The sequence below is a fragment of the Corvus brachyrhynchos genome, unplaced genomic scaffold (assembly GCF_000691975.1).
Source record: "Corvus brachyrhynchos isolate BGI_N302 unplaced genomic scaffold, ASM69197v1 scaffold14, whole genome shotgun sequence".
Taxonomy (NCBI): domain Eukaryota; kingdom Metazoa; phylum Chordata; class Aves; order Passeriformes; family Corvidae; genus Corvus; species Corvus brachyrhynchos.
This window is the reverse complement of record NW_008239110.1, coordinates 10,537,645-10,553,123: the sequence shown is the minus strand read 5'-3', so window position 1 is coordinate 10,553,123 and position 15,479 is coordinate 10,537,645. Positions and strand designations below refer to the sequence as shown.

The following is a 15,479-nucleotide window of genomic DNA, read 5'->3' as shown; positions in this document are numbered from 1 at the left end:
CTGATTGGCTTTGCTCTAGCTTTTGTTGCTGTTTTGGTTTCATTGCAGAGTAGATGATAATTGCTAGAAGAGTGACAACCTGGCTTTCAGAATTAAGGTCTTTAAGAAAATATTTTGATTCTCTGTCCAGCATGCCATTCAGTTAAAAAAGAAATTGAAAAGGAAGAGAGTTTTTTACCCAAGAACCCATAAACTGATTTTATAACTTTCATGCTTGATTTCATACTCATATGGGCAGGGAGATATATAAGAGATTTAATGTTAATTAAGGAGACAAATGATCTCTGTAGTAAGAAAAAAAAAATTTAAAAAAATTTCAATCGTTCATGAAAATTACACTTTTTACTTCTAACTGGCCTTTTTGGGAAAACTCTCAGTTTGTGAGATTTGGATAACAAATAATTATTTAAGTTAAAAACAAAAATTCATATTCAGAAAGGTTTTTATCATTTGTGAATAGTTAAATGGAAAGCTCATCAAGCCAGATAGGCCACTGAGATATGTTGCTATAAATTTAGAGTGTTTGACATTTTAAAAATAGGTTTTCCCATTTTAAAAATGCACGTTGTCGACAGATTTTTATGTTGATGACTCCAGCATCTGGTGTGAAATGCATTAAATTTTAAACATGTTGGTGCCATCTTAGACGTTGCCTCTTTTTAATTAAAAGCCATAATTTAGATGTGCTCAGCTTAATTGAGTGTCATTGCCAATGATAGCAGGAGGCTCTGTACTTAGCCCGTCACTGAATAATGGTATCTGAAAGACTTATTGCATTAAATAACAATGTAAATGGTTTGTGTTTTCTTCAGCTGTTTTTTCCATGCTCCTAAAAGAATATTATGTGCTTTCCTCTAGGCTACACTGGGTTCCAGCATAGGAAAAACAGGTAGTTGTTCAAGGCAGCAGAATCATCAAATCAGCAAAATCATGGCCATACTAAGGGGACGATTTTGGATCTGCCTCTGCACCCGTTCTGTGCTGGTGAGAGTGATCTCATGAGTCACCCTCCTCCCACATCCATGCTGGGTGTGGAGGCAGAGCAGAGGTGCTGGTGGTGGTGCTGCATGGCCAGTGCTGGGGGAGCACTGCTCACAGGAGCCATGTTAGGACACATCGTTTTTGGCAGTAATGGCACATTAGCGTCTTCATGATTCATTTGGTGAAGGTGTTGATTCTGCTGATGACACCATAAATTTTTGCGCCCTGGGGATGGAGTAGTAAATTATTTTATTCACGTTTTTCAGGTGGCAAAATCTAGTTCTGCTTAATCCAATCATGTGAAGATGGATAGCTGGGAGAGGATAATCCTTCTGCTAAACTGAAACCATGTAGAAATCTAACAGGGAGCCATAATTCTTTTGGAAAGGGCAAGTTGAGGAGAAAACCTCTGCAGCCTTCAAACCCAGCTACTGTGAAGCTGTGTGAAACTGAAGTTACAGTCCTGTCCTGGTTAGTAGTCTGACATGGATGTAGAGATGAATGGAAGGGGTTATGGATAGCTCTTTCCTGAGTGACATGTGCTCTGTATAATGTAGGCAGAGGAGCCACACTGTGCTGCGGAGCTGCAAGTGTGTGCTGCAGGACCTGTACAGCCAGACTCAGCCCTGAGATACAAGTAAACAACCCCCTGTCAAATACTGCACTAATCTCAGCTACTTATTACAAGATGAGACGGTATCAGTGCAGAAATTTTCTCCAGCTTCTCCACACACATCACCATCTGACCTGGATGCTGTCAATCATAAGGCTTTGTAAAAGGCTCATTTAAGAAATTAGAACACATCCTTCAAACCAGCTCTTGCATTATTAATGTTAGCTACTTCACAAGTAATAGTTATAATACTGCTAATAAATAAATCACGTAGTCAAACTACTATTACTTGTGATATACAACTGAGACTGGATTAACTCAGTCATCCTGTTGGCCTTCTGTTCACTGCATCATAAAGACTAATTAATTTATCTGGATTGATTTTCCTGTGAACTTTGGAAAAGTCATTACATTTTCAGTCCATTGTTACTGAATTACCCTTTCCTTCATTTTGCTTCAGCTGCATTTCCAAATGATACATCACAAAATCATCCATAAATTTTATAGTTAAAAAGTAGTAATTATGGGTGTTCATTAAAAAATAAATATAATTTGAAAAGCGCGATATAATACGGATTTTGTTTACAAATAATCTCATTCCTGTCCTCATGCAGATTTGTAAGTTCTCAGGTCCCTGAAAATACTGCCTGAGGTAGACTATTTTGAGCAGCTCCTGTCTGCTCTCTGGTGGTCTGGGATGACAATCACACAGTACAGTGCAAAAATATTTGATCATCCATGATAATACTTAAGGAAAGACAGATTTCCCTTCTAATTTCATCACTTAGATGGTGAGAGAAATTGTTCTTCATATCAGCTTTGTTAATTTCATGCAACCAATTCTGTATGTTTTCTAGATACAATATGTAACCATGCATTCCTATGTTATTATAACCAAAATTATTGCCGAGTCCATGCAGTGGTACAGGATAAAGAATCTATCTTTTAGGTTTATTGTGGAACACTTTTAGTGTTAGAGCTAAGAGCTGTGGCCTCCTGAGGAGCTAAATCTGTTACTCTTCTGTATGTAATATAAACTCTCTACTGCCCATTCGACATGCACAGTGATGTTTAAAGAGTGGAGTGTCTTGTAAATGACACCCACATAAGCGACTAAATACCTTTTCAGCTCTTCTGAACTGCCCTCTCTGATGATTCTGAACCTACTATTGCTTCTACTGATATTCCTTTGTAAAGAAAATCTCTAGTGATCTCCAAAATTTATTTTATTTTAATTTTTTTTTTTTTTTTGGTGAGACTTACATACATTTTTTGTCTCTCTCTGATCTGGTGCTGGTCCAGGTCTAGCCCCAGCATGCAGTAGCTCAACTTTTTTGCTGACACATCTAAAGAGTGTTCTGATGTTCACAGGGAGGGACACTTTGCGTGTCAAGATATGCAGATAAGTAACTTACAGGAGGTGAGGAGTGGTCTTATTGATTAAGAACAACAGATTAGAACAAAACAGATTTAAATGGAAATGAATTAATCAACTACTTGAAACAGAGCATTATTCACCTGATTTTTATGTGTTCCAAACATGCACAAAATTCAAAAAACCCGTTGGAAGATGTGAGTGCTTTTCAGAGAATCAAGGCCATGTGGAAGGTATATCAGCTTCCTCTAAAATTCCTGCCAGCCCAGCAGCTGCTGTTTGGACTGTTAACACTAAAATAAAGGAGGATAAAGGAAATATTAAAAACTGATTGCTGTCAATTAGATGCTTTTGGCTGGTTTTGGTGTCTTCAAAGATAGGAAACATGAGCTGCCTCACAGAAGATGTATTTATGTACTTCTACATCAGTTCTAATGGTGGAGAATCTACAAATAGCTGAAGACTAATAGAAAAGATGCATTAAGCCATCTGAACAATGGGCTTTGGTTTGAAAGAGGCTTTTTATAGTTGTCCTATTTGAAACTAAAATAATTTATTTTAAGGTACTCATAAATATATTTAGGATTTTTATGATGGTTTGGGCATAAATGATATTGTACCACTGCAGTAATTCCTGGACACTTAATATATTTAAATCTTTTTAGTTTTTGATGGTGCATCTGTGAAGCACTACAGGATCAAAGAGCTGGATGGTAGCTTTTTCCTAAGCAAAAGGAAAACTTTCAAAACTCTGAAGGAGCTGGTTGACTATTATAGCAAGAACAGTGATGGCCTCTGTGTGTTGCTCAGACAGCCATGCCTAAAGGTAAGGAGTGGATGCTACACTGTGCAAAATATTTTTTGTGAGCTAACTCATCACATATCTGTCAGAAAATGTTGACCCCTTGTCTGCTTCTGCCATTTCAGAATGTTGATAATCTGCTTGTTTTCAGGAAGTTCAGGGTAGTGTTATAGTTCCATTCTTGAGGTTGACAAATTAACAATAAAATATCATGCACTTTTAAAAAATCATTAAGTGTCTGGGGTGGAAAATATGCCAAATCATGATTTGTGAATACCTTTGTATAAAAATATATGGAGATGAAATCTCCAACTTCATAACTCTAGCTATCCATAAGTAATTACTGAGACAAAACCGCAAAGTTCTGGCAAACAATACGTCATTGTTCAAAAAGCTTGCTAGAGGGAGGATTTCTAATTTTTGCTTTTAATGGAAGGATATTTTCTTTAGCATATTTCTTATTTCTAACAAAAATCATCCAGTATGTGGGTTATACTTTATGTTCTCAGCTCACTTTATCGCATGTTTTTACTCTAAGGAAACATTATTTACATCTGTTCCAGCTTTTAACAGACATAATTAACAATGATTTGTATATGTTGTTGAAAAAATGCTGCAAGTCTCAATTATTGTATTATTTATTTTCTTTTACCAGATACAAATTCCAGCTACTTTTGATTTGTCTTATAAAACTGTTGATCAGTGGGAGATAGACAGACTATCTCTGAAATTTGTGAAAAAATTAGGATCTGGTCAGTTTGGTGAAGTATGGGAAGGACTGTGGAATAATACCACCCCTGTGGCTATCAAAACATTAAAACCAGGTATGTGCATTATTCTTAAATGTTAATAATAGGAAATATTAGCAAGAGTGCTCCCTTACTTTTTAAATGTTACAGCTATCCATATATGCACTCATTCTTAAAATCCACACACCTAAACATGAAGATTAGTAAAGCTCTAGGTCCAGATATTCTTTTGGTATTTTGAACTACAATTTTATACAGATTTCTGTTTCTAGACGAGCTGAGTTAATTCAATATCTGTCTTCAATAAAAAGGCAGCTGCAACAAGGGTTGTACCTATTTTGTACAGTTTTGTTTGTACGGAACTGAGTAACTTTAGATCGAATAGTCTGTGGGTGAAGTAATTGATTTACTACTGGTCTGTCATCTGTAGAATTTTTCTAGTGATTAGGTGATATAGTATAGTGATTTCTTTGGTAATATATAATATTTACTGTGCTAAGTTTGTCTTGAGGAAGTGCTTTAATCCTAGTGTTGCTTGAATAAAATTTCTCAAAGTTTTTGATACACAACATTTATACCCACTATTTGCATGTAATATAAGACTGTCTAATACAGCTTTTAGCATTTTTCTTAATTATGTTTCATTAACTTCAAGTAATTTGTGCATTTTAAATTGACAACATAAAATATCTGCCAGCAGATGGCAAGAACTACATAGATAAGGGAGGTAGCCTGGATGATATACATGTTTTTTAAAAAGAGATAACAACATGAGCTGTGGTTAATTGAAAAAGCTTGTGCTGGGCACTAATGAACATGATTCAGGAAGCAGAACAGATTCAGACCTTTGATTCAGAATAACATCAATATGCTTGAGCACTGCTTGAATGGTTTCCTGAACAAGGAGGAATTTAAGCATGTGTTTTAAGGCCCTCTTGTATCAGGATATTGTTTGTGTTTTGGGACATGCAAATTGAAAGAAAATAAGCACCTTTTTTTTCTCTGCTTAACTAAAAATGCAAAAACTTCTCAGACTAAAGACCTTCTGTAATTCATATGAAAGACAGAACTTTTTTCAGTGAACAGGAGCATGTCCCTAGTGACTCAGTAAACAGAAACCATCTTGCAATCTCTTTCTCACTGGAATAAACACAAGACCCACTGCAAACTTGTTATCACATAGAGACTATCACAGTATAATGGAAGAAATTCCTTCAACTGTGATTCTTTTTATGTATCATAGTTCACCTGGGAAAAGGGGCTCGATTAATCAATACTTTTTATATCTCAGTTTTTTCCACTCTATTCTGACTCATGCTAAGGTCAACAGCAGTAGTCTCACTGATTGCATGGTGGGTTGTATGCAGTTAGGGCAGACAGAAGCCCCATCCAGATGCTATGCCTGGATAGCAGAGAGTTTGTGACCTAATACTGTGATAAGGAAGCTGTGCATTGCACGTAGTGTTGCTCAGAATGAAGACTTTGATTCCCAAAGCTGTCTTGATAAATTATGTAGTTAATGCTGAATCTCTTATCACTGTACTTTGTGAACTATCTCATTCTGCAAAAACAGTTCAAACAGTCAGAAATGTAAGCATTTAACCTTGTAGTATTACTTCTCCAGGGAATTAGCCTCTTCTATACAGGTTTTCTCACCATTTGGAGGGCCTTACAGTAATCAGCACATTGGTTTTCCATAGCTTGTTCTCATTGTTACTCATGAGGAATAACACTTCGCTAATTAAAGACAAACCACAATACCCTCACCCTAATCTGAGTAATAAATGATTACCTTGGTACTAATAAAATTTCGCAAAGGGTAGGGCTGGCAATTTCATTCACCATAACATAAAGTTGATAAATGAATCGAAAACATAATAGTTAATGAGTAATCAAGAAATACATTGTGTTGATGACTGAAGCTTCCAATATTCACATGAGCAATGTTTCAGGCTTCAAGTGTAACACACTGTAAAATGATCCTCTCCTGTTGCTTGGCTCAAAGATCTAAATCACTTGTCTTACACTGTGGCAGGAGAGGGCATATTTTAAACAACAGACATTTCACTAAGCTGTTTTACAGTGTAGACTCTCTGGACAAGAAAGTCATCAGAACAATGGAGAAGTGTGTTAAACTTGAAGTGATCTGGCAAATATAGGGGGATGAGATGGAAAGGGTTCTGTTAAAAAGGCTTTACCACCAGAAAAATTGTGAAATGGAGCAATGATCTTATTACCAAGCAGGAGCAGGTTGATCAAGTAGGGTAATCACATGGTGAGCAATATAGAAGAGCATGATGCAATCAGCGTGTCATAGATTTATAGGCCTGAGGGCCAGAAAGGATTTCTGCTATTTTGAGTTTTTCTGTTGAGCATTTTTTTGCAGTGCGCATCTGTTCTAGACCATATATAGTCTGAATAATTTGCTGTTATATGCCATTACACATCATCCCTCTGCTGAGATCAGTATTTATATTTAATCAAAACACAGATTGTTCTCGACTAGACAATAATGTGAAGCCTTCTAGTCCTAAGTGGAAGGCACTGTAAGAATGTGGACCTAATTTCACATTTGAATTTGCCTGATGTCTTCTCTTTAACCCTTGCTATGTCTTCTTGTAAAAAAATAAAAAGCCTATTTGTATGTATTAGTTTTTCTTTCCATTCTGGAGATACAAACAGAGTGAGTTAAACCAATTTTAAGGTGTCTTTAGAAAGGCTAAATGTAGTTTCTTGTTATATAGTATCCTTCTCATTTCTCAAACAGTTTTTTTTCTGGATTTAAACTAATCTCTAGCTGTTGCTGCTAAAAGGCTTGAAACCAAGTATGCCAATGGCATCCTGGCCTGTATCAGCAACAGGGGCCAGCGGGACCAGGGCAATGATTGTCCCTCTGTTCTTGGTGCTGGTGAGGCTACACCTCAAATCCTGTGTCCAGTTCTGGGCCCCTCAGTACAAGAAGGACATTGAGGTGCTGGAATGAGTCCAGAGAAGGGCAATGGAGCTGGTTAAGGGTCCAGAGGTTAAGTCCTGTGGGGAGTGCCTGAGGGAATTGGGGTTGTTTAGTCTGGAAAAGGGGAAGCTCAGGGAAGATCTTATCACTTTCTACAGCTGCCAGAAATTAGGTTGTAGTGAGGTGAGGACTGGTGTCTTCTCCCAAGTAATAAGCAATAGGAGAAGAGGAAACGGCCTCAAATTGTGCCCAGGGGAGGTTTAGATTGGATAATGTGATTTTTTTTTTTTCATGGAAAGGGTTGTCAAGCATTGAAACAGGCTGTCTGGGGTACTGATGGAATGACCATGCCTGGAAGGGCTCAGAAGACATGCGGATGTGGCACTTGGGGTTGAGGTTTAGTGGTGAACATGACAGTGCTGGGTGAATGGTTGGACTCAGTGATCTTATAGATCTTTTCCAATCTTAATGTTTCTATGATTCTATGACTCTATGACCTTCCAATATATAGGAAAAAATTAATCTCCCAGAATTCTGGTGAGATGGCAGTAATGGGTTTTCCCCAAAGCCAGTTCTCCCTTGATGCAAATGTGTGATTCCTGACTTGTGAGTATTTAGGGTATTCAGAATCTGTTTCCATTTCAATTTGGAGCAAGAGCCAATTTTTCAAATATTTTACACCAATTGAAAATTTCACAACTGCTTCTTTCAAAAACATTGATGTGCAGCATACTAGCTAATTTCCCCTCTTTTTAGGTATCTAGCATCTCAGATGTATCAGGATTTTTAAATAATTAGCAGGAAAGAATAAGCACTCACATATCAGATAAAACATATTAGAGATTAAAAATGCACATTACAATGAGAAAATAACATGCTGTTTAAGCACATTTCTTTACATTGATTGTAAAGTCTGGATTCCAGGAATCCAAAAATCTTAAAACACCTTCCTCCCCACCACCTTCTGCTCGGGCTTAACTTCACGCTCATACTCTCTACCTCCTCCTCCACTATGGTGCAGGGTGACAGGGAATGAGGGTTGTGGTCAATGCATCACATGTCTCTGATGCTCCTTCTGCATCAGAGGAAGGGCTCCTCACATTCTTCCCCTGCTCCAGCATGGAGTCCCTCCCACAGGAGAGTCCTCCACAACCTTCCCCAGCTTGAGTCCTGCCTCTGGGCTGCAGTTCTTCACAAACTGCTCCAGTGTGGGTCTCTTCCATGGGATGCAGTCCTCCAGGAGCAGACTGCTCCAGTGTGGGTCACATATATGCACTCCTCTCTTCTCTGGCTGTTGCTGTGTTGCACAGGTTTTCCTTTCCCCCTTTTTAAATCTGTTTTCCCAGAGGTGCTGCCACCATCACTGATGAATTTGGCCTTGGCCAGCAGCGGGTCCATCCAGAAGCTGACTGGCATTGGCTCTGTCGGACATGGGGGAAGTTTCTAGCAGCTTCTCACAGAAACTACCCTGCAGCTCCCCATTACCAAAAACTTTCCACTTAAACCAAATACATTCTGCACCTCAGCTCTCTGTATCACATATGTAAGAGCTATCATTAAAGTCCATATTCGTCACACAAACTTCATAAACTTCACTATCAAGAAAAAGAATTCTCGGCACCAAAAGCAAAATACCATAATCACAATACCAAAGTCAACAATTTGCACACAATCCACCCCTTGTCCCTTCAACACAATTACAACAACTGAAATTCCCTGTGATCATTCCACTCTTTGCTCTCAAATATCATTCTGTCAATATCTTGCCCATTACCTCTCCTTATTCCCTTTACAATCTGTTGATCAGTGTGACTATAAACAAGAAGCAGTAGTTATGTGATGCCTTTGTTCAGATAATTCTCTTATTTGTTCACTGGTTCACTTGTCTCTGCTTTGGAGACATCTATGACATTTTACCAGCCCAAACCATATCATGAATGTGTGAATGATAAAACAAAACATAAGAATATCTTTTCCTTAAGGAACATCTCTGAAGTTTGAGCTCTTGACCCACAGTTTTCAAAGAGGTATAGGGATCAGTGGATAGAAAAATAGTCTAGAAACCAGCAGCTGTTATTTCTGGTTTTGGCTCTGCACAGCACTGTCTTGATGCAGGTCCCTGAACATGTCATTTTACATTTCTATTTTTATTTCCTCACTGAGACATTGTTTTTTCTATTTAAGTGGAAATCATTGCAGCAGGGATTTGCACTTTGTCCTATGTTGAGTGTGATGGATTTTCTAGAACCTGTTGTCTGGGCTAGCTTGCTTCTCCAGCTGTCAGCATGTGAAGCAGACATCTATCATCACCAATTAATTGTATCTTATAAAGTTCCTTATGCCTATTGAAGTTGACGGATACATTTGTCATTATCATGTTGTAAAGCTTCTCCCAAGCTTCTCTCTGCACAAAAGCTGCCCAAGCATGATTTTTTTTTTCAGGAGACTTTCCCAAAACAGTGTCTGGATTGGTACTGTCAGTGGAGGTTTTAATAATATTTTCAGTTTTTCAATATACCATCTCTTTAATCCATGTGCAGTGTAAAAAGCTTTGCACTCAGGGAAGTCCCCCAGTTTCCCTGAAAAAAAGAGATTCTTTTATTCCATTTAATTCAGTATGTGACCTTATACTAGCTTGTAAGTTTACTTCTGTATGGTGACAAAGTTGCTTGAGAACATCCAGATACATATATTATTCATCTGTTAATGTGAATAGGTTTTCTTAGCCTCTTGTGTTGCCAAATACTTGGTTTTTTAAATGTTATTTCTTTATTACTCATAAACTTCTCCAGCAGATCATAGTTATATGCTTAATGTAGTCTCCATGTAAATTAATCTTGTATAAGCTTCTTTAGAAAATTAGGTTGCGCTGAAGTACAAGGTTACTTTGAAGCAATTTCAGGAGGTTTATTGAAAGTTGCAAACAAAGGGTCTTGTGAGGAGGTTACCTAGTATTTAAGGGCCATTTACATTTAGGCCAGTGGAATCTGGAAAATAACTGGTTTTATGACCAAGTGGTTTCTTCTTTCAGTAACCTGCTCTTTATCCTGTGTTTACCGCTTACAGCTGAAAATGTACGTTTCATTAAAAACACACATATTCAACTACAAGCTAGAACCCCCTCAGCTATTTGAAACTCCATGTGGTATGTGTTTCCTTCCTCAAAAGGATGCACTGTAAATTCTTTGCCACTATTGTGACAGGCTGTATCCAACTAATTTGTAACAAGTGTGTTTGGTTGCTTTTAGAGGCAGTTTTTAATTTGCTTATTCAGTTGCTAAAACCTAATCTTAGGCAGAACGCTCATAAAGACACTTTTATTTATTTTTTTTTTCAGTTGGCATCCAATCTTCTTATTAAGTACAATATAAGATCTACAGGGCTCTGGGGGGGTGGGGCACTGTCTGCTACTTGTACTATTTAAAGATATAAACTAAGTAAAACTGAAGGTTACATGTGTTCTTCAAAATATTCAGGAAATATTTATTGATCTTTTTCTGGTTTGTTATCATTATTATCACTGTTATTTTCTATTACAGTGTAGAAAAGGATTTGCAGCTATTCGGCTAATGGAATACTTCCCTCCTGATCAATTTGTTGAGAGTTATCATATGTGAAAAACATGTTGCTTGGTTTCAGTTTGTTGGAAGAAGTTTATAGCATGATTAAACTGAGAAATTCCTTGTAGGCAAACTTTGATGGTGGGAACAAATCAGACTGTCATATGCTATGGTGTGAAGAAACCCTGTATAATGATCCATAGAGGGTCCATGATTTGGTAGACCCTAAGGGACCAAGTACTTTATCCTTTTTAGGATCAACTTGTCAAATTTTGGCGCTGATGCTAAATCATTAGCCACACTCATGTTTTTGCTTTTGGAGGCAGAATGCTTCACACCATGCAGCCTCTCTGTAGATTTTAGGCTGATTTTTATCACAATGCTTATATCTTGAAGCAAGTAAGCAAATGGGGCACAATTTTATTAATATATTCACAATATTAAAGTGAGTGTAAACCTTATAAAGACAACCCAAGACTTTTAAAAATTCTTTTTTAATCTGGAGTTGGTGAAAAGTTCAAGTAAATCGGTAAAGATTGTGCTATTGTAAACAGGAAAAGGACATAGACTAAGCATTACAGATATTTGGTGTTTTCTCTCTGCCATAATCTCTGCTTTATCCAGACCAAGGATGATCATTTACTCTTCGTGAAGGCCCCCTCTTCCTTCTGAGAGTGAGGGAAATGAGAAAATGAGAATAGCTTGTACCTGTTGAGGGGTTGTATTATTGGCTGCTTGCCACTTATTGATGGCATGGAAATCCATTAACTTTGACCATTACTCCTAATGACATCCTATAAAGTGTTGCCAAATTGGGCAATATGGGATTGCCAAGGGAAGTATGAGGACACGGAAGAGAGGAGTACCTGTTCCTTGCAATGTAATCTTTGGTCTCCCAAGTAGCAATGTCAAGTGGCTCTTTTTTCATAAAATCTGTGTCAGGAGCATTTCTGAGTCATTCCTCTTGTATTGATGTGAGGATATGAAATCACACATCATTAATATGTTTTGGGAAACAGCTTGGAGCATTTTTCAGGAGGTGGCATTCAAGGTAGGATTTGGGTGGGTAGGCTGATTTTCTAGTTCGTTTTGTAGAACAGATTTTCTTTTGGAATTTTATTGCTGAGCTATTTAACATCCTTCAAGAATTACTTAATTTAAACATCTGTGTTTGGAACAGTCAAACTCCCAAATAAACCTTTTAGGTTACCTAATATTAAAAAAGACTCTTATTCTTGCAGCCTTGGCTTCTCTAATTTCTCAGTCTGCTTACTGAGGAAGTTGAGTTCGTTTTTAAACATGACATGGAGCAAAATAACTTGGATAACTAGATTTTTTCCTCCCCAGTCTTCACTGTAATATTTTTTAATTAAAGTGTTTTGATTTGGGAGGAACGAGACATTTGAGTAGCTGAATAATTTCACATTTGTTTGTACAAGCATTTTGAAACAGATATTATTTACCAACTTCCTCAAACATCTGACAATATCTGGTCACTACTGGATCATTCATATAGAAAGCTTTGCTTTTTTATTTGTGCATGTTTTCCTAATCAATCCCCGATTCTGGTCATATGAGCTTTAATCCTAAATTTGCCATGACTTTACCTTCCTCTGCCGTTCCTGATTGCTTCTTTGACATAGTTTCTGCATTGGTTCACTATGTATATGAATAGAATTAGAGATGTCATGACTTCATGTAACACTTACAAAGTTGGCATCATTTGCTGTTAGACACTTTGGTATTTAAGAGATTGTAAAATTAATGTTACATCTGTGCATACATTGGTATTTCTAATAAGGTTGCTATCACATGATCATTATAAATAGCTATTTGTTTTTGTATCTATAAAATGCACACATCTTCTCTGCATATGCTAAACTGATTTCAGTGCTTTCAGGCTTTGATTGGCGAAGCCGAAAATATAGTGCAACAAATTTTGATTGCAGCACTAGTTTTCTCTCAGAAATTTTATGCTCATTACCTAGACAGTCTCACCTCAGTTTCAGATCCTTTTGTTAACCAGTTGTTTGTTTAAAATGTATCCCTTAACATTCTAGCCTCACTTTTTTTCCTGTTTGGGGGAGGCCTGGGGATTTTAGCCTTTAGATTTCTGGTGGCTGGGACACATATGTTCTCTGTCCCTATGCAACTGGCATGTTTCACTCATTAACTGTTTGTTTCAGCTGCACTGTCTGTTTTCCATGGAACTGTGAAGATTTGAGATGCTAATGTACTTTCAAAGACAGAAAACAATCTCAGTTACTCCCTTAAGACTGCTAGGCTGGTAGGAAGGCCTTTAATAACCTCAGCTTATGTTTTGTTATATGTTGTTTTTTCAGGTTCAATGGATCCAAAAGACTTTCTGAGAGAAGCACAAATAATGAAGAACTTGAGACATCCAAAGCTTATACAGCTTTATGCTGTCTGCACTTTGGAGGACCCAATTTATATTATTACTGAACTGATGAGATATGGAAGTCTTCTAGAATACCTTCAAAGTAAGCAAATGACTCTAAACTCATTTTAAGAGTGCTGCAGTTTAGTAAGTACACTAACATAAAAGACAGAAATACAGCACCCTGGTTTAATATAAAAGCTGCATTATTTTTCATGTGTGGGGGTGAGAAAAGCAGAAAGAAAGGTTTATGAATTTTTGACATGCCAAAATATTTGAGAAGTAGGAAAGAAACACATTCACAGTCTGATTCTTGCCTTATAATGGCCCATATTTTATCACACAGTTCTATGAGTAGATGGGAACATACACAAAGGAATAAAAATATAAGTATCCAGAAGGATAGGTCATCATATTTGACATGAAATAGAGGCACTTCCACAAAATTGTACTTAACAGCTTTGAAAACTATCACTAGTCAGGGATATCTTTTTTTCCCTACAAATTTGTCCCTTGCCTATCACATCAGGGCTTTTATCTCAGCAGCACTTCAAAGTGCTCTTTTGAAGGCAAATAATAATTAAAAATAAAATTGTACAGCCTGGAACAGACTAGCATAATGACTGCACTCTTTAAGTTCACTCCTGTTCTTGGGAAATGCTTGATTCTAGTGTTGTTACCCATTTTCAGTTTAGCAGATGTGAGATGCTAAATGTCTTCAAAGTTGTAAGGATCTCTTGAAGACAAAATGTTTGCTGCAATTGTCATGCTGAATTTCTTCTCTGTTTCCAGCCCATAAAGCAAAGCCCTGTGTAGTACCACAGACATCATTTACCATGACAAGTCTTCCCCTGTCTTCTCTGTGGAACCATTTTTAGATGGGGGTCTGTCCACACACAATTACAGCTAAAGAAATATCTGACACAGGCACAGCTGTACCAGAAACTGCCCAGAGTGGGTTTGCCATGACCTTGGGCCAGATCATCTACAGTTTTGTAGGCATTTACTGGCCAGAGGTAGCAAGGCACAAATTTCCTGTAAATTCTCATCTTTGGTGCCTTTGTGTACAGATTGCAGCTTATCTGATTGAAAGAGCCTGGCACATCAGGAAATGATTGCTGTGCATGGAAACATTTATTGCACTGGAGAAATAGCTTTGAGAAAGCCAGGATGAGTCACAGCTATTGCAGAGGTGAAAACTGGCCTGTTAGTGTGCATAGATTAAATATGTTCAGGGCACATCAGTGCTGCAGCCTGTGTGTGGATCTGTTGCCAGCATATGCACAGCACCCTGCTCCTTGCCTAAGTGTTCACTCCTGTAGCTCTTCATCAGAGACTGTGGAAAGTCAGTTGGCTTCCAGGCAGCCATCAAGATATCCGTAATAACGTCCGGTTGAAACCCAGCCTAGAGGTATCCCTCCTTGTCTGATGGCCAATGCACAGGGAGGTGCACAGAAGTAAGAGGTGGAGGCAGAGATCCAAGGGTTTTGATAGGTATTGTGGCCAGAGAAAAGTCTTTGCTATCAGTGAGAGTAATAAGGAAAGAGATTTGAAGCTTGTATAGAGCTCTGTGATTGGAAGTGATCTGTATCAGCTGGAGTGCACAGCTACTGATAAGTTTTCTTGAGACTCAGCCTCTGCAGGGAACATGAAAATATTTCCAGGCTTCTGCCTCTGTGTGCACTATGGGTAAGTATGGCAAACTAGAGCAGAAGAAAGTCCAGAGATATTCTTTGTTCCTATTCCCCTCCAAGAAATGCATGGTATGTTTTTCCAGCTTTAAAATATTTTATTCACAGTTACTATCACGTTTTCCCATAATGACAGCTACTTAATAATGACAGACATGGGAATTCCCTGTGCACACTGTAAACGTACTTTGGGAGAGTTCATGATAAACACTGCTATGCAGAGTTATTGACCTGCCACCAGTACAAGGAAAACGCACCTGAAAAGTTTTCTTTGTTATTGGAAGTGAATGAAATTGTCATAAATGCATGAGGGCTTTTATCAATTCTGATTGACCTGGGGTTTGTTCTGGCAGGAAT

General features: G+C 37.8%; 1 protein-coding gene across 1 annotated transcript in view; it reads left to right on the top strand.

The window, feature by feature from the left end:
• Positions 1 to 15,479, top strand: part of FRK (fyn related Src family tyrosine kinase) — a 48,704-nt gene that overhangs the window by 25,119 nt on the left and 8,106 nt on the right. Inside the window, exons 3-5 of the mRNA XM_008637936.2 lie at positions 3,635 to 3,795; positions 4,427 to 4,595; positions 13,376 to 13,534. Of these exons, the coding sequence (XP_008636158.2) occupies positions 3,635 to 3,795; positions 4,427 to 4,595; positions 13,376 to 13,534 (489 nt within the window). The remainder of the gene's footprint in view (positions 1 to 3,634; positions 3,796 to 4,426; positions 4,596 to 13,375; positions 13,535 to 15,479) is intronic.